We start from the raw sequence: 19,663 nt of genomic DNA on the forward strand, positions 1-19,663 counted from the left end.
AGTTTTTTCTGCTTCTGAGTATAAATACCTCTACCTACCTCATTGTGTATAAGGAAATGTGCATCTTGTCACAATAGGCAAGACTACAAAGGAATCTTCAAACAAGAAAATATTTAGTGATGAGGCATGAAGACCACAGGATTTTTACCTTTTCCCTAATTTTGCCTTTGCTACCCTTGCTTCCTGCTTCATGTCAGCTTGTCAGAAGCATAGAGCTATAGACAGTAGATGAGGGGGCTTAACTGATCTTACTGCTTACTTATATAGGATTGTGACACTGTAGATAAAGTAAACCATGATGTTTATCCTAGAAATGGACCAAATGCCATGTGTTCATTGAACATCTGTGATTTTGGCTTGATGACAAGTCCCAGAGCAACACATGAAAGCCAACATTTTGTTCCTGAAGCTTAGTAGTGGTGATGTGAGTTTAATCAAAATAATAATAAGAGAAACAAAATGTATTAAAAAATAAAAACCCATGACTGCAAGCCTAAGATATGAAACTGAATTTTCGTTGTGAAAGTTAGCATGCAAGTCAAATAACAAAAGAGGAGTTATTCTTAGCTTGCTTTCTGATCTTTTGAGCTAAACTGAAAAAGGGAAGATAGAACAGATTGTGTGTTCTTAGAGGTTAAATATCTTTCTGCTGGTTTTGTAGTGTTTACAAAGATCGGAGATCAGACCCCAGCACCATTGTACTTCAGGAGATGCACCACAGCACTGCACTGAGGAAAAGGTTTGATTTATTACAGTGAATATGAGTCACTGTTTAATAACAGTCTAGAGACTTATATATGTTGTTGATGCTTAATACCTGTGGCAACACTTCTCAGCTGTATGTGGAATATAATGCTAGAACTGGTAAGCATTGTAAAGATCGCTCCATGATGGAGATATTAAAGGTAGTACCTTTCCTTGCGTTGTGTATTTCATCCTTTCCTGGTGAAGTTCATACTGTGAGAATAACTTCTATTTCCCCTTGCCAAAATAGAACTGGTTCTGCTTTGTCTATAATTATTTCATTCTTCAAAATCTATTAATTGATTTTTTTACTGAAGTAGACAGGCTGCAAAGGAGGAGGAAGGTGTCTGTATAAACATTCATGGCAGGTGACTGTCAATTTGTCCTTCCATTTTTCTAAGTACAAAATCCACCGTAAAGTGCTCTTTACTGTGAGATGAAGGCACAGCCCAGGAAGCCAACAACTGCGTAAGCTGGAACTTTCTCTGTGATTCTTGCTCTTGTACCTTACAGTTTTACCTATCATAAATAATTTACAGCTTTCGGGAATAGAAATCCAGGTATTGCCATTGGGAGTTGCAGGTATTCAGCATATTTGACAGTCCTCAACCTCTGTCTTTTTTTCTTACTGTTAAACGGACACAGTATCTTCTTCAGAGGGTTGCCATGAGAATAATTAGTTATGAGTTGTAAAGCACTTTGAAAAGCAAAATGGCTAAGCAGTGTTATTGCACCATTTTAATGTTTAATGAATTTGAGCAAAATCACTTCTTGTTTTTGGAAATACTTGTAAAATATGAAGTGTGAAAAACAACTTCTTCATTTGGTTGCAGTGCTTGGAAAAATCGTTATTGGTCAGCACACCCCAAACAAATGCTTTATAGGCCTTTATGTAATTATGGAGACAATTGGGGAACAGTACAAAAACAAGCTTGTTTTTCTGAGTCAAGATTTTTTGTATGGTTCATTTGCTGTGATTACTGTGAATTTAAAGAAGGCAGTTTCAACACTAAGCTTTTCAACCTTCAAATGCTAAAATAAACACAACTATTTCAATATCCTCGTGCTTATTTTTGGTAGACGCTTTTAATGCAGCAGCAATTGTCCATACTCACTGCTGAATGTCTTAAAACAACCGATGGATTTTTGAAGTACTTTAAAAAGACCAAACGTGCAATAAAATGTCATGGCTTTAGTCCGTGGATGCAGTGTTTGTGTATATTGCAAAAAGCAATACACATGAAAAAACTGATCAGCCCATTGCTTCCATTAAATCTACATGTCCATGAGAAGTTGAAAACTTGTATTTCCTCCTTCTTGGTTTCTTTGTTTGTTTGAGTTCCAAACTGTGGGTGAAATGGGAAAGGAGAACTAAAAAGACTGAGAGCATGCCCTCAACCACTTCATTTAGACAAAATGAAGTTTCGTGAAGCGAGATCATGAGTGGGAAACATTCTTGAGGTTGTAATTACTGAGCTCTCCTGTACCTTGAATGAATTAAGTAGTGTTCTGGAAGTTGCTTATAAGGGATGGTGGCTGCTTTTCAGTGTTGGTTTTGGTGAGGTACAATAGGTGGAAGCTGTGTTTACCTGACAAGTTTTTCATCTTGATACTGCTGGTTTTACCAGGTTTATGCATGTTACCCATCCTTTGCAAGATTCAAGTTCTCTCTTCAGTTCTTTCACTGGAACTAAACAGACCCTGTGGGTTGTAGGGAATCACTGAGAATGACCACCAGTTCAGCCTAGAAGTTTTCCAGTCTAAACTGAAACGAGCAATGGAGGGATGCACGTACTATAAAATATACACCACTTTGTTGTGAGTGTGAAAATGGGTGGTGTTTTCGTTAGCATTCTGGCTCTTGAAGTGATAAGAATTTCTGGGTTTGAAGATAGGCTTGAGCTTTAGCACTTTACACAGATCTTAAAAATAAGGAATCAAAACCATGCATTAGTATTGCATAATTTCATACTTGAGTGATACCAAACGCAGTTGCCTTTAATTTCCGTAAGTATACAAGGTAATAATCAGAAATCAAGGGGAGCAAAAGAATACATTGTCATCTATCTACAGACAAAGGAGAAAAATGCTTTTTCCTAAAAAGTCATTGAGTTCTGCTGAGTGGTTTTGATTCACTCTCTCTTACCCAGTGTTGTTACTTGAAAGAGTGCCTTCAGATGCTGCAGGCACAGCTGTGCTGGAGCTGTTTGTTGGAATTCATGTTGCTTTGCTTGTCCACCAGAAGAGCTTTGAAAATCCATTTCCTGTATGTATAAGCATATATATGCATATATTCATTTTCAGTATGCAAATATAGAATCATAGAATAAGGTTGGAAAGGACCTTAAGATCATCCAGTTCCAACCCGCCTACCATGGGCAGGGACACCTCACACTAAACCATGCCACCAACCTTTGTCCAACCTGGCCTTGAACACCCCCAGGGATGGAGCGTTCACAACCTCCCTGGACAACCCATTCCAGTGCCTCACCACCCTCTCAGTAAAGAATTTCTTCCTTATATCCAATCTAAACTTCCCCTGTTTCAGTTTTAACCCGTTACCCCTTGTCCTGTCACTACAGTCCCTGATGAATAGTCCATCCCTAGCATCCCTATAGCCCCCCTTCAGATACTGGAAGGCTGCTCTGAGGTCTCCACGCAGCCTTCTCTTCTCCAGGCTGAACAGCCCCATCATTCTCAGCCTGTCTTCATACGGGAGGTGCTACAGCCCCTGATCATCCTCGTGGCCCTCCTCTGGTCTTGTTCCAACAGTTCCATGTCCTTTTTATGTTGAGGACACATACGTAACAGAGATGATTGAGAAAAAGAAAAATGTCAGTGCATATGCTTTGTTATAACACAAAAGGGAACTTCCTGTAGAAGTTGCACCCTTATATTATGGGACCTGGCCATGTAAACATAACTGCCCTGCATCTGCGTCTGAAGGCAGGAGTTCAGCCAGCTTTGCCACAACTTAACTAGGTGCATAGGCTTAATTTGCATTAAGCCTGAGTGCTAAATTTATTTAAATGGCTGCTTCTCAGTGGTTTTGTGGTTAAAAAAGATCTGTCATTTGCCAATCTACATCTGCTAAATTAATATTTCTAAATCAAAATATATATATAAAACACAAAACCTCCTCATTATTCTGGTAGATTTTTATAGAGAAATAGGCACACTGGCATTTTTTTTATTTGTAGAGGCACTCTGAATTGTCAAAACAAGTTTCAGCTACTTTGAAGCTTTTTGGCGCATTCATGAAGGTGATACAAAAGTCACCTCTGCTTTAGAGGGTGTATAACAATTCAGATAAACTACGATTCCAAGATAAACCACCAGTGGCAAACCTGATATCAGAGAATAATCACAACTGTCATTATGCCATGTATCTTCTTACCTTTGTATTACACCATTCTGTTAATCAAAGTACCCCTGAGAGCTGTTTATCCTTCGTTAATAGGCTCTACTGTTAAATAGAATCATAGAATCATTTAGGTTGTAAAAAACCTTTAAGATCATAGAGTTCAACTATAATCTTAGCCCTGCCAAGTCCATCACTAAACCATGTCCCTAAGTGCCACAGCTACATGTCTTTTAAATACCTTCAGGGATGGTGACTCATCCACTTCCCTGGGCACCCTGTTCCAGTGCTTGAAAACCCTTTCAGTGAAGAAATTTTTCCTAACAGCCAAGTGTCCAAGTACTACTGCATCAAAATGTTTCCTTCTGTTGATGTCTTACTGTAATATATTACAGAAGAGACAACTAATATATTATATGATAAAGTAAAATAATCCCCTGAGCAAGGTACAGGGATGATAAATTATGTTAATCTGTTATTCCCATTACATTATCATCAGTCAGATGATGATTTAGTGTGATGCATCACGAGAAAAATATAATCTAATAGGGTATTACTCAAAACTTTATGCAATCTAGGGAATACAAGAAGTCAACTGACGTATGGGACAAAAGGTATCCCAGTGCCACAATTCATAGCATATATTAAATCCACAATTCTGAATATATTAAAATATATCTACATATAGAAAATAAGTACAAAAGTCTAGGAAGTGCAATACTACTTGTCAGAAGCAGATTCTCAGTGTCTGTAAACCAACATTACACTTGTATAAATGCTATATATTAAAATGGCATTGCCATTAGTATGATTGGAGCTGCTATCAGGTGCATCAGTCAGTGCTTCATCCTGTAAGCTGCTGCTGATAGTGAAATAGAAACTAAGTTGGCGTTCAGCGCCCTTTATGCAGACATTTGACAGAGATTTAGTTGAACGTGGATCTGCAGGAAGGCTCAACCACATTTCTGTGCCAAATGATTCATCATCAAACAGATGGTTATCCTATTATTCAACAATTTGCATGCTGCCATGCTGCAGTGATCTATGGACAATACCAATATGTCACTAAACTGAATAGAAATATCAGGGAAACTTTGTGCGGAGCACAAACTTGGACTGAAAACTACTCTCGTGTTCATTTCTTTGGTGATATGCTACATGCGTGTTTGTGCAGTTACGGTGTGATAGCGCTGTATTGTAACTTCTACTGTAACAGAATGCCTTCTTTAGTCAGAAGATAGGGGAAAATTTATTTCACAAGAAGCAAATTGATGAAGCCTATGTTCTAGGACTCTATTACATACATCAACTGCATTTTCGTGTTCTGAGGCTGTCTTCTGCAGCCTCTATAGCGTAACCTCTGATCTGAGTCTTCTCATGGCACCCTCACGGTACCTCTAGCTTCTTGCTGTGCTCCATCAGTTTCACTTCCCTGGTAAAGGTTAGATCCCTCCCATGTCCCTGTGGCCTCATACAATAACGAATTACTCATGAGACCCTTCTCATCCCTTTACCATTCTCCCCAGTAGCCCAAATGTTTGCCTAGTTTGCCGGCTGGACAAGTGACAGCGTGTTGTCCCTGACATTGTGCAGTCTGAGCAGCCATCTTCTAGCTGCACACCGAGCTCTTGTATCTTTCTGTCAGGAGAAGTACTGTCATTTCTCTCCTTTGCTTAGATACTGTTTTTCATTAAATATGTGGGAAATCAGGAAGGGATCAGCTGCCTGTAAGTAGAGGTCCAATGCCCTCTGAGATATCATGGGGAACCTGAGATCTCTGCAGAGGACTAGCAGTCATGAGACGGTAAGAAACCTGCACTTCCCGAAAATGACAGCTAGCAAGCAGACACCACATTTAGATGATTTGATCTAGCCTTTGATGTCTTCCCTGCCTCTCCCTTTCTGTCATCCATGCTTCTTGAAATTGCCAGCAGTTCAAATCTCCTAGCCTGGAGGCTGGCTGACAAGACAGTCACTTCATTTCTTTGGGAAACCATTAGGATGGCACTGGGAGCGTTTTAGCTTCATCCCAGAGAAACATTACTGGCTGTTAACATCCTCTGCTGAGCCTCACTGCCCACCCTCGCCTTGGCAAAGCCGTTCCTTGCCTTCATCCCAGCCGGTCCCCAGATGGGAAGGCAGCAGATAGTGCCCAGTATTTGACAGGTCCCTGGCCCCATCATGCTTCTTGACCCATGGCCTTGGACTCAGCTGCTTCATCTTCATCAGCATCTGTTCTCCCATCTCCCCTACAGTACATAAAATTTTTATGCAGCATGAGGTCTCAGAGACGTGAAACTTGCATGCTTCCCAACAGTCCAGGAATACTTCTATTCCCTTTTTTCTCCAAAGTAAAAGCATTTATTGCTGATGAAAGATATGAGGCCGAACTATTTACAAGATAGTGTCATCCCTCCATGGAGCAAACATAAGACCGTTTTGCACACTCACCCAGTAGCCAGCCCTCACTATCTTAAGGCAATATTTTCACATAGCTAATAGTTTGCCAGTTTATCTCTTTAGTACTTGGTCCTTTTTCTGTAGCTAAAACTTACTAATGATAGAACTATATATTTCCTTTTGTCAAAGGGTTTGGTTGTAAAGGGTATGTATAAATGTTGGGGTCCTGGAGACCTAGGAAAGTAGTCATAGAATCAATAACAAAACCCAAATGTCTTGTGATCCTTCAGATAGCCATCTACAATTATACTGTCTCACATCAAAGAACACCTCACGTCAGTGCCTTTCTTTAAATCTAACATTTTCATTTTCTTTAACTTTCCCCCAAAAGGTTGAGGACAGGTTCACCATCCACTTTTTTCCACTCTACGCTATTATAGTGCGTGTTTATATTTCACCTGCAAGCGAACTGAGATCATAGGAAGAGAATAATGATCAAACTCAGACAGCTGCAGTGCTGGTGAGCTCAGAAGTATGTCTCTAAAATGCAAACAAGTAGTGAATTACACTGGGTTCAGGGTTGTATAGAAATTTTTAGTGTCTTTATTCTGTACCCTTGAACACCCTTTTTGTACAAGTCTGTTAGTTTCAATGGGGGGGACAGGGGATCGAGACTGCAATGAGTAAGCAAAATGCCGGAATATCATAGGTTTTAACAGTGCCATGCTTTTTAGTTTTCCTGATTATTTCTATCATTTCATCTCATTTTTTTCCCTTTAGTCTGCTTTTGACCACAGAGTTGATAGTGTTACAGAGCCATCTATCTGTTATAACCACAAGATCTGTCTTAAAAAGCAGTAGTTTTGTACAGAGTCCTGTTAGGTTTTTATGTAGTTAGGAACATTTTACTCTGTGCGCATCACTATGACACTGAATCTTGTGATGTTTTATAACTTGGCAACTCAGTATCCTAAGAGTCTTTGGCTAATTTTTGTGGTCAGTCATCTTTACTACCATGAATACCTTTGTATTGTTAGCACAATTTTACCTCTTTGCCATCCAGCCTGTATTGTAGATTCTACACACATTGCTGGGACAACATGAGCACTGGTCCCAGGGGGATGCCACTCAAAAAACTGACCTTTTCTTTCTGTTTGTTTCCTATCTTTTGACCAGCTACTTATCCATAAGTTGACTGAAACTTAAGTAACCAGCAAACTCCTTCAGGATAAAATGAGAGGCAACCTTACAAAAATGTGAGCAGAACATTTAATTCATCAGTTACTGAGATATTAATTCTCTGCACTTCCTGGTGCAGCCGGGATGAAAACTAAAGCAATGATACTTGCAGAGTAGCTCAACCTCATAATAATTCTGATCATGTGTATATCTGTGTATGGCACTGTAACTCTCAAAAGAAAACCCTGATTTTTCTGATGTTTCTGACTTATCTCTGGAATAAAGTTTTAAAGAAGCCTGATATAACTAGAATCTAGTGTACGCCAGAGAAATCTGTACGTGAATTCAGTACGAGGTTCCTGCGCGTTCTCTCTACTACAGCATCCCAAAGAATGGAATATGAAAATTCATACTGGAGACAGTACCGTAGCCTATATGGTGTTAATTTTGCATTTGAACCCATTTCACTTCGTCCTCAATTTTCAAGTTTCCAGATGCTCCTGAGTTTTTACTGGCCACTTCAAATTGTATGGTGTGGAAGGAATTATGGCAAGGCAGTAGTAGAATGTGAATGATCTGGCCATTATGGCAGCACAGAAAGAGGCTGCTTGAAACATAGGAACTGTTTGTTGTGCATGTCAGAGAGCTATGCATGTGGAAATCACTAGCTGTGAAATCGTTAATGGTAGTTAATGACATGAAGTGTTCAAGCAGCACATGGTAACAGTTCACTTTGATCCAATAATAAACACTTCTTGAAGCCCTGGGCAAGTCAGGGGCATCATTTCAGAGACAAGGCTTTGTTGATGCTTCTAAGAAAGCGTAGTGTCCAGTAGCATCTTTTCTTTTTGAATTTAAATTACTTGGATTTAGAGATATATTTGTATTCAGTAACCCAGTTCTACTGTAAGAATTTATTTCGTTGCGAATTCCTTTGTTACAGAGTTGTGCGATGTAAGGTATCCTTCAAATAAGCATCTCAGAACAAATCCTTTTCACTTACTTCAGTAGGGCTTCTTGTGTAAGCAAAGCAGATAGGCTCAGGATGTGCAGATGGAAGGACTCCGTAGTTTACTTTCAAGAAATCGGTTACGGCTGTAATGTGAGCTGTGCTGACACAGCTGGCAGATAGCTTGAAATTGATGCTCTTGAAAAGAGATAGATCTTTGCCAGAAATATTAGTTTCAAGAAAAATGACGTTTTTTTCCTATCATTACTGTCAAGTAGCGCTCTAGTTTCTAAACTGGATTTGGTAGAGATGCATGGTTCTGATATTTAATTTCAGAAAAGGAAAGGATTTCGCTATGATTGAGGGCCAAGCACCCAATACTGTAAAATTCACTGGTGCATTCTTAATCCTAGCGAATGCAAAGTCCCACTCTCTACAATGTTGTGCAACTCTTTGGCCCCACCAGTCTCACCATGAAAGAGGTTCTGAAAAATGCTCATGTTTGTTTGTCTTTGTACAATTGTCTAGTTCTTAACAGGGCTCTGAGGACCAGTCCTTATAGGCCTGCCTGGCCTCCCCTGAGACTTCACCCCACCCATGCCCGCAGGCCCAGCACCCTATTTTAGCTCAGCCTGGGGCCATCAATCTGTGCCCCAGTGACATTGCAGGTGGCCAACTCCAGCCCTGTTGGACTGAATTTGTTTGGGCTTGCTTGATTCACCTTTGCTTGCTACCTTGCCTTCAACCGATGCTCACAGGCCTGTCTATGGTGCCCGTTGTCATCAGCATCTTGCCCTGTTCATGCCTCCCAGACACAGTGGGGTTCAGCCTGTCCACAACGTCATTGCCAAGCCTCCATGGTGGCCAGCTGTGGCTCTCCTATCCATAGGGAGCAGCCCTGCTCTTGCTGCTCTCTGAGAGCTCTAGCTGTCTGTGCTGATGTGTAAACCTGTTAACTTCCGAAAGCTGAACCTTTTTCAAATCTCTTTTATTCTTTCTCTTCTTCCTTTTTACTTTCTCTTCCCTTCCTCTTCTAAAAAATGCTTTCAACTGAGCTTTCGACTCTGGAAGAGTGAGATCCCTTCCCATCTTCAATCATGGACCCCTTCTGCTCGATCTGGGGAATGAACTACTTTGTTCATTTAAAAACTAAACAAATGTATGTTCTTAAAATAAATGTGTGAAAACCTCGAGTCTTTCAATGAGGACCTTGGAGAAAAAAGCATCATGGCTAGCAAAAAAAGATGTCTGTGGTCCAGTTAGTTACACAAACAAGAGAAAATGGTATCAACCACTTTTACGTGGTAGTTTACTGTACATTTGTCATTGCCTAAAGTTCTTTAAATTGCGCTGTCAAGAAAACATGGGTGCAGGACAGATGTAAGTGGTCAGAAATATTCATGGCCTTTTCACTTACATGTGTTTTGAGGGTCAAAGCTATGCGTTTTTCAGGCTTCTTATTATTTCCCAACCCAAGTGACGATCAGTGCCTCAGAACAGGCAAGGGGACAGGCATGTTGAAGTGTTTTGTTTCAAAGGAAATGCTACTACTACTACTAATGAGAATCCCAGCTGTTTTAGAGAGCAGTCCTGATTTCATAATTCTTCAGTGTTTGGCATACTAATCTAGTATTTTAATTCTTTATTTTTTACAAAAAAAAATGAGGGTAGGATATAGATGTCTTTCTGGAGGTTTTCTGCGTATGCATACCACTACTCAATACATCTCACTGATGATCTTGAGGAAGACAAAGTGAGAGCTTTCCCTCTTTTGGAAAACACAAATAGATGTGTACTACAGGGGTTAATATTTACTAAAATTGGCTTATTCTTAGAATCATAAATAATGTGTTCTGACAAATTGGATAGCTAATTTAGGAGGAAACAGTCAAGTTGCACATAGCTAACTTTCGCATTGTTAATCAGAATATTTTGAAGAGCATGAATATTTCCCCAGAGGTTTAAAGTAAGTCCGGTGTTTTTGAAAATGAGGGGGTTTTGTTCATTTCAGTTCTGAGGGAAATGAAAGACTGGTGGAACTGACTGGAATTCGGCCTAATGAGAGCCAATTCCAAAATGCCTTTTCAGAGCAGTTTTGTTATCTTGCCTTTAGTTTCTCTGATATTTATTCCAATAGACACTAGAGAAGACTGTTGATAATACTGAATAATTCTAAATTATGATTTCAGGATGCTAAATTCTGACTATTTGTAACTTTGTACATGAAAAAAATTGATTCATATGCTCAAATAAAAACTTCACCCCAGTAGGGTGGCATAAGGCTTTTTGTACAGAATGATGAATTATGTACAATATTTAAAACTAATCTCTCTCATTACTTTTGTCTCTCTTCACTCCGAAGTTCTCTTTTTTCCCCTATTTCTGTCACTTGAGGTGGAGAAAAAGACAGATACCACACTTCTGTCACAGAAAATCATTGCACGATTCAGTAACATCATACATAAAGAAATACTGACAGATGCATAGGAATTACTGTGCCAGATTAGACTAATGGTGCACATAGTTCAGTAGCTTTTGTCCTAGAAATAGACAGTTCTAGATGTCTGTACATCTGGAACTGATGGGTTTGCACCTCAGCCTTTAGTAAAACTGCAGCCAGCTCTGTGACAGTCCCTCTGCAGTGCCTGTCATTCAAAGAAAATACAGAACAGGCTTTTCAGCAGAAAAAGGCATTGTTTCACATCACTGCTAGTTCGAGGGCATTGCGGGTCTGATGCGCTGTGTTTGATTCTGGCTGCTTATGTGTATCACTGTCTTGGCACATCCACACATCTTACCTTCAGTTTTATATCTTAGGTTCTCAGTGGTAGCATTCCTCACTTTATTTAGCTAGCACGGCATGCCAAAAGTTCTGGGTGTTTAACAGGCTTCCTTCTTTGCTTCTGTGCTCCCTCTGCCATTTTTCACATCATGCATTTTGATAGCGCTGATACATCCTGACCCTCATCTTGGTAGAATAATGGGCCTTGGCTGCCACTTACATTGTTCTGCTGGAGTTTTAAACTATATTTAAATATTTGATTAAAGAAACTGCTAACATTTCTTGGCTTTAAAAAGATGTCTGATATGTAACATTAAACAAAAAATCAAATGAGATCAAATCAAAAACGTGCTTGTGGCCTGTTGGACAATACATGCAGTCAGCTTAGTTGCCTCACCAGGGTCTTTTCACGTACCAGATCGCAAGCACTTTTGTTGTTGTAAGCTCAAAGAAGAGACAGCATTTTAGGGAGTCTGTCTCTCTCTTATGCATAGCTTGATGTAAAGAGTGAGGCATTCTGCAACATGTAGTTCCCATTCTGTCTTTAAATGTGTGGCAAACTGTGCTGTTGCTAGCTCTGTAGGGAAAGTGAGCGTGTGTGTAGGTGTGGGTGAGCAAGGGGTGAATTTCATTTCAAGGGCTGATCTCTAAACAGTTCTACAAGCTAAGCAATGTGAGCCTAATCGAATTCCAAGGGGAGTCTTGACACTGCATAGTAAAATTGGTTATTAAATTACAATCAAGAAAAAAATCAGAAGATGGACAGTATTCAGCTGGCAGCATAGGGCAAAAAAAGACTGAATTACGATTATTTGAATAGCACTGTTAGTGTTCTTTTACTGTGTGAAAATAAAATTAGCTTATCAGTGATATCGTTATTAATGCATGAGATGAGACAGAAACATAATTTGGTTCCTAACACCCCTTATGCCCCTTCCCCCTGCCCTCCCAAAAGAGGAAGAATAACCTAAAAGCAAAACAGGCTTGCCTTAAGGGCTTTCTGATACAGAGAGCTGTGACAGATTTCATTGCTACAATAGAAAAAAAGTAGATTCTTTATAAATTACCTTAATTTGAAGGTGGGACATTGTGTAAACAGTAAGAATTGCATTTATTATTTTCCCAGTTAGATCAAAATGTAAGAAGACAGTCCAATATCAGTAACACTGTTTATTCCTCTAATCAGAAACAGGAGATATACTTTCAGCTACACTAAACCTTATGTGTTCTTTTATTATGCATGAGCAGCCATTGCTACTGTTCAGTCGTATATATCTCTTAAGGTAGTCATACTGGAATCTCCTCCTTTTGAATGGCTTTCAAATAAATAAAGCAGTTTTTTAGCATGGAAAGATATTCTGCAAACATAATAAGTACTGAGATTTACATTTTTATGAATATAACGTCTTCATTCATCACAAGATGAATCCACTGTAAAAGTTTTAGAGGCTTTGCTTCACTTTGTCATTACAGCCAGCACAAAAGATGTTTATTTTACATTACAACACTGAACACAACACAGCCCTTGAACAGGAACTGCCTTGAGTTTTCGTAAGCTTCTGTACTCCGTTCTCATTTTCACACTCAAGGAGCCACTACTGTTTCAGTCCGAAAGGGATCAGTAAAGCTGTGTCATGAAACGAGATGTAGTCTAATCAGATTCTTTAAAACTCATTTATATTTAGCCAGTAGTCACAAATTTAGCTGCGAATGCTGCTCAAGATGTTGCTTCTTTTTGAGTATAATTTGGGAGTGCATAATCAGATTGATGAGAAGGACACACTTTAAAAAATAATTTTCCTATTATTTTATAGACATTAAAAGTAAAATCTATGAATAACCAAATGCATTTTATTTGCATGTATAGATTTATGTTTTCCCTACAAGTATTTAATTATTAATGTAATAGTTTTCATTAATATTGAAAAAAATAAGAAATTATTAATAAAACGCTACAAATTAGAAATCGGGCTCATGGTAAACCTGTTGATTCATCAGTTTGTCTTGATAAACAAAGTCTTCCATTAACACAACCGTTCCTGTCACTTCCAGAGACCTGTAATAAGGAAAGAAAATACGGAGTTTTTATTTTTGCATGCTCCCTCAAACACTGTAGCCCTCCAAAAAGTATCTTGAGTAGACACAAAGCCAAAGGCATCAAGGGGATTGCTGTGTAAGACAAGGTTAAGACAGTGAACTCCTGTGCTGGGACAAGTGTCTCACATTCTCCATCATTTAACAGCCAGGACTGATATGGTGCTGGTGAGGGAAGGGCATTGAGGGTTGTCTGGGCAGTGTCTCTTGGGATACAGATTGGTATGACTGTTGCTTGCCTTTCTAAAAGTGCATGTGCCCAGGTACAAAGGAGTTAAATTCCTACCTGTGACTTTGGCTAGGAAAATGTCCCCAGAAAGCTGCAGAAGCCAGGGATCTAAGGGTGGAATTACATACATTTGACAATAAAATGCTTAAAACTAAAGGACTGAGCCCAATCCAGTAAAAAGGATAAGGCCCATAATGCTGTGGTGTGAAGCAATATTTTGAACTGTACTTTGCACTTACACCCTAAAATGTTCTGCTTCTCAGAGGACAAATCCTTTTGGTTGGACAGCTCCGTGTGTAGTGTACATTTGAGGCACTGAATATCTATGTCTTCCACTGCCTCAGGAAGCTTGGACATATCCCGTATCCCACATACCCACCAAAACACTGTTGTAACCGGACTGCGAGATCAAACACAAAATGCTCTTATCCAGTCTATTTAGAAGGTTTAACTATCTCCTGGGGAAGAGACAGGATTAGGCTGGTCTTTCCTTGGAAAATGTCTTCTCACAGAACTCCATTGTCACCCTGTCTTCATTCTCATACCCAAAGCGTTTGTAATTGCTTCCCAAGGGGAAGAGCTGTACTAGGAAGGGACTGGTAGTGTCCTGCAGTGCTGGCAAGGGCAGGCTCAGAGATGGCAGCAGGTGGGATGTGAAGTCCTTTGCACCTCACAGGAGTGGTCTGACCACCAGGTTATTGAGCTAAGAAAAGCAGGTAGGGGAGGTGCTTTGGCAAAAATACAGTATTTTTTAATACTGTAAATACTGTAAATTTAATGCTTAAGAGATCTATGAGACTGAACAGTAATAGCTGCTTATGCATAATAAAAGAACACGTAAGGTTTAGAGTATCTGAAAATATATTTCCTACTTCTGATTATAGTAATAAACAGTGTAATGAAGTGTTACCTTTACCTTGCTACTGCTAAAATCAGTAAGTGGTTTGCCACTGACTTCAACTACAACTGAGCAAGCAAAGGTTTTAAAAAAGCAGCTGCAAAACACATAACATCATACAAAGGACATCTTGGCTACTGTCATACCTACCATGCAACATAAACGTTAACCATACAACATAAACATTAACCATACCACATAAACATTAACCATACAACATAAATGTTAACTGTAGATTTTTCATCAGCAGGTGAGACTTGGTGATGAGAATTCAGCTTACTGGCACATCAACACAGGCAGAGAGCTTTGCTTTTGAGCACTCTCAGTAAAACAACCATCCTCTCAGTCAGTTGAAGTCGGGCCTCAACAACTCACAGACAATTCTTCATATATTCAAAGCAAATTAACAGAGATTTACAGACTTGGTTTTAACTGTGGCTTCTGTTTGATTGCCAAGTGGATGTTCTAGTTCATTTCTGCTTTTGTTTGTCAGAAATACAATTATAACGCTGGGCAGAATCTATTACTGCTTGTTGAAAGGAACTACTGTTGACTGCCTCCTTCTACCATCTAGTGGCACCTTAAATGCACTGCTCTTTATATATACTTTTTAAAAAGTTAAATGGAAAATGTTAAGAAATATATAGTTTTGAACAGAAAACTGTATACTTCTGAAGCAATAAGTATATATTTGTTCTGAAATGGAAAAGTAGGGTTTGTATGTAAACTATGGGAGAGTAAAAGAGGCTGAATGGTTTAAATTACTAATATCAGAAAAGTTCTGCATCCTGTGGTAAACAGTAAGTCAGGTTTGTTGATTGCATTCTTACCTTTGGTTGTTTGGTTGGGTTTTTTTTGTTCATGGTAGTACTTGGATTTTAAGTTGAAAGCTGCAGAACGAAACTATCCAATATCCCAAGGGAGCACCTATTAGACACACATTCAGTTTGCTACTTGCCTGGATGTTTAAATGCACAACAAAAATTAAATGAGATTATCTAAAGCAAAGAACAATAGAAAGCCTATAGTTTCCTTTCTGATTATACAACTGCATTAAGTGCTTTTGTTGTTCCATTTTGCAATAGATGTTTCTTTCATTTAAGGAAAGAGTTTTAATGTCAGTGTCCTAGGAATTTCAGGCTTCAGATGTTTTAAATCAAAAGGCATGCTCTAATGACGTGACTAAACAAGCATGAATCATCTAAAATGCTTTCTGTTCTTTGAACTGAGTTTTGTTTTCACAAAGTGCTGCTTTTGGTGAATTAGGCTACAAAGCAAAATGAATTCTTATCGAATCCTAGAAAAAGTGTATTTCTTCCTTTCCACTTGCAGCAAATTGACAAGGCAAATTGACAGAAGAGACAACGTCGAATCTCAGCACCCAGGATATTTTTTCTCCGTTTAAACACGTGCTATTCTGTATTCCAGTCATACTGACAAGTTTGCAACCTATTTTCCAGGGTGGAAAAATCCCCATACGATGGACTGCTCCTGAAGCTATAGCTTACAGGAAGTTCTCTTCAGCAAGCGATGCGTGGAGCTATGGGATTGTAATGTGGGAGGTGATGTCCTACGGTGAGAGACCATACTGGGAGATGTCCAACCAGGATGTAAGTACTGCCTCAGACTAATTGGCAAGTTATTGAACTGTTCCTTGAAACCGATTGGCACTCCCTGCCCTGCTTTGCTTTCTGATTCACTGTCTAGGCTGGAACCTCAACTTACTTAAATCAGCTTAACTGTCAACTTCAATGGGACAGTTAATTCATGCGACGTGAAGACTTGGCCCTCTATAACTAAAACCTTGACTAGCTTCCTCCCATGGATTAAAGACATATTACAACAAGTCATAGCCAGCATGCCAGGTTTAATGGTGGCTGTATGTGGCTTTCATCCAAATCCCTGGAAATCAGCATCAGATATGCAAGTTGATGGAGTTCTAAGTAAAGCTATAAATCAAAATTTGAGGGAATACTGGAACTATAAATGGGCCGATTATCTCCAGTATAGTCTGACAGTACCCTTCAGTGGACATACATGGTTAAAGTCTAGAAGAGTTAAGCTGCCATGAGACAGGCTGAAAAAGTTGGGGCTGTTCAGCCTGGAGAAGAGAAGGCTGCATGGAGACCTCAGAGCAGCCTTCCAGTATCTGAAGGGGGCCTATAAGGATGCTGGGGAGGGACTCTTCATCAGGGACTGTAGTGACAGGACAAGGGGTAACGGGTTAAAACTTCAACAGGGGAAGTTTAGATTGGATATAAGGAAGAAATTCTTTACTGTTAGGGTGGTGAGGCACTGGAATGGGTTGCCCAAGGAAGTTGCGAATGCTCCGTCCTTGGCTGTGTTCAAGGCCAGGTTGGACAGAGCCTTGGGTGGCATGGTTTAGTGTGAGGTGTCCCTGCCCATGGCAGGGGGGTTGGAACTGGATGATCTTAAGGTCCTTTCGAACCCAAACCATTCTACGGTTCTATGATTCTATGTATTTTCTGATTCTCATTTCTAAGAATTAAATGCATTCAGTGTACCTTAAAAACTACACATAGGCTTAACCACAGTACAGCTCATAATCTTTGCTCGTAACAACGTCATGTTTTCCTCTGCTTTTTTTTGCAAAAGGCCAAATAAGCCCTCCCAATTAAAAAACTTCTACTTCCAGCAAAATTGAAGGCTAAAAGTGAGACATGGGAAAGGGGAAATGGCTTTTTCTCCAGCACAATTTAAATTTTCACTCAGCCTCTTGTTTGATAGATCCCTATGACAGCTCAAATCGGTATATTCAGTCTTCACACCGGCCATCAATCTCTATGTCAAAATGCAGAATATAAGCCATCCCATCTTAACCTTTTTCATAGATGTGCCTAGAATACCTCTGCACTGGTTCTGAAGAGTTGACAAGACTTTTCCCAGATGGCTGTTTTTATATTGTTGCTAAGTTATTCAGCTCTCTGAATAACTGTTCAAGTCTGGTTGCTTGTTAACGCTGATCAGTCATTTGGGGATAAGGATCTGAGAGAGATTTTCATTTAAAAAACATCATTTCAGAGTGGTGCAGGAAGAAAAGGAAAAAAACAACTAGAACTACCTAAAAGAAAAGACTAGCAGAACTAATAAAGCCTTATTTCCTTCAGGTTTGTACTTTACAGCTTCACCAGTACCATAATCCTAAGTAATCTCCAGCATTTCTCTTGTGAGTTCACCCTTTGGAATTAGAGCAGCTCTCCTGTAGATCACTCTCCCCTGACAATGCCTACAGCCTCCATGCTCTCTCCACGCATCTACCTGCCAGCAGCCCAGCTCCCTGCTGTGCTCCTCGATTAACACCAGGTATCAGATGTTACATAGTGGGCCTGGTTTTGAGCTATGCTTCTGTTGATTGACCAGGCAGTGGTGGCTGGTTGCTCCTCTAGAGAGACCAAGCAACCCCTGAGATGAAATAGACCTTTTCTCTTCAGTGGAGACATTATTTTGGTACTGTCTGAACTATAAACACATCACGGATTTACTGTAAATAAGTAGATAAGCCCAGTAGGCTCAATTCTGTTTCCCAGAGCTAGCAATCTTTCGGCATTCGAGATACCCTAGAGTAATGAAGATGTCCACATGCGGCTGACAGAGGACATGCAGGAGACCTGAGTCCTTCTGGAGCAACAACTGAAGGCCAGACAGGATACTCAAGGGAGTCTAAAATTAGACACCTGAGCTTAGACTACTGAATTAAGCTTGGTTTTTCTTTTCCCTGGGGCACAGTATGAAATCATCTGTGTATAGATTTCTCATATATTTAAGTCTCTGTGTCCTACAGCAAATTTCATGCCTCTGCCCAGCTGCTGATTCTTACAGAACTTGTTTGATTTGATTGAAGTGGGCCAATGGATTTGAAGTTAGTAACACAGAATACGCAAGCAGGCGCCAACTAAAAATATGAGTACCCCAGCCTCAGTACTTTGCCTGAACTGAGAGCCCCTTATCAGCTCCTGAACTGCCACAGCTTGCAAACACCATTTTAAGGCAAACTGCCATTATTTTCCTTCAAAGAGCCACATTGTAAGACCTTGCTGGAAGGTTACTCCCAGCCTTGATGCCAGGCTGAGGTGTCCTGCCATCCTTCATACTCTTCTTATCTCCACCGAAGGAGGGAATTGGGATTGGAGCCCAGCTCTGACATGATGGGCATCCACGTGCCCCACAGGCTTCCTGACCCACACACGCCGATACCACCCAGTACCGCAGCAGTACCTCTCATCACTGAGCCACCTCCTGAGCAGGCTGCGAGCGCTGCAGTGGTTCATTAGGGAGCAGAATCTGAAGGACAGGTAGGAAGCAGTACCCTTTCATCTTTCTGTTGCTCTGTTAGTTTCTGTTCTCCCTTATTTGCCAGCACTGACACTGAATGCTAATCAGATCGGGGTTTATCCAGCCTCAGGGTGCCATTTCCAGGTAATTAGTCCAAATATCACTTTACTCCGACTTCTCGTATATTGAGCAACTTTGGTAATCCGTGGGCATTTCAGAAGCATGTCTGAGACCTGAAAATCTCAGCTACTGCCACATCTTGTCTGAAAGTTAAAGAAACTGTGCCTTACTGTCATCACAACTGTAGCATGCTGCATGTTACAGAATATCATAATTGTATAACTGAGAGGCTCTTTACAAGGGGATATAGGGATAGGACAAAGGGAGATGGCTTTAAGCTCAAAGAGGGTAGATTTAGAAAAGGTATTAGGAAGAAATTCTTTACTGTGAGGGTGGTCAGACACTGGTACATGTTGCCAAGAGAAGTTGTGGCTGCCCCATCCCTGGCAGTGTTCAAGGCCTGGTTGGATGGGGCTTGGAGCAACCTGCTCTAGTGGAAGGTGCATCTGCCTTTTCTGATTGGAACTAGATGATCTTTTAGGTCCCTTCCAACCCTAACTATTCTATGATACGGTGTTTAGGAGCTGATTGCTAAGGAGTTGAGGCATCGCTTCAGCCTTGCAACAGCAGAGGGTGGTATTCTTGAGCTAATCTTCCATTCAGAAGCAAAGCTG

At 40.1% G+C, this 19,663-nt stretch overlaps 1 protein-coding gene across 1 annotated transcript in view; it reads left to right on the forward strand.

The window, feature by feature from the left end:
* The window catches only part of EPHA6 (EPH receptor A6), a gene marked incomplete at both ends in the record, with an annotated part of 464,979 nt that overhangs the window by 433,902 nt on the left and 11,414 nt on the right, over positions 1 to 19,663 (forward strand). The window contains one exon of the mRNA XM_080613276.1: positions 16,097 to 16,246. Within this exon, the coding sequence (XP_080469402.1) occupies positions 16,097 to 16,246 (150 nt within the window). The remainder of the gene's footprint in view (positions 1 to 16,096; positions 16,247 to 19,663) is intronic.

The sequence above is a fragment of the Psittacula echo genome (genome assembly GCF_963264785.1).
Source record: "Psittacula echo genome assembly, chromosome: 3".
Lineage (NCBI taxonomy): Eukaryota > Metazoa > Chordata > Aves > Psittaciformes > Psittacidae > Psittacula > Psittacula echo.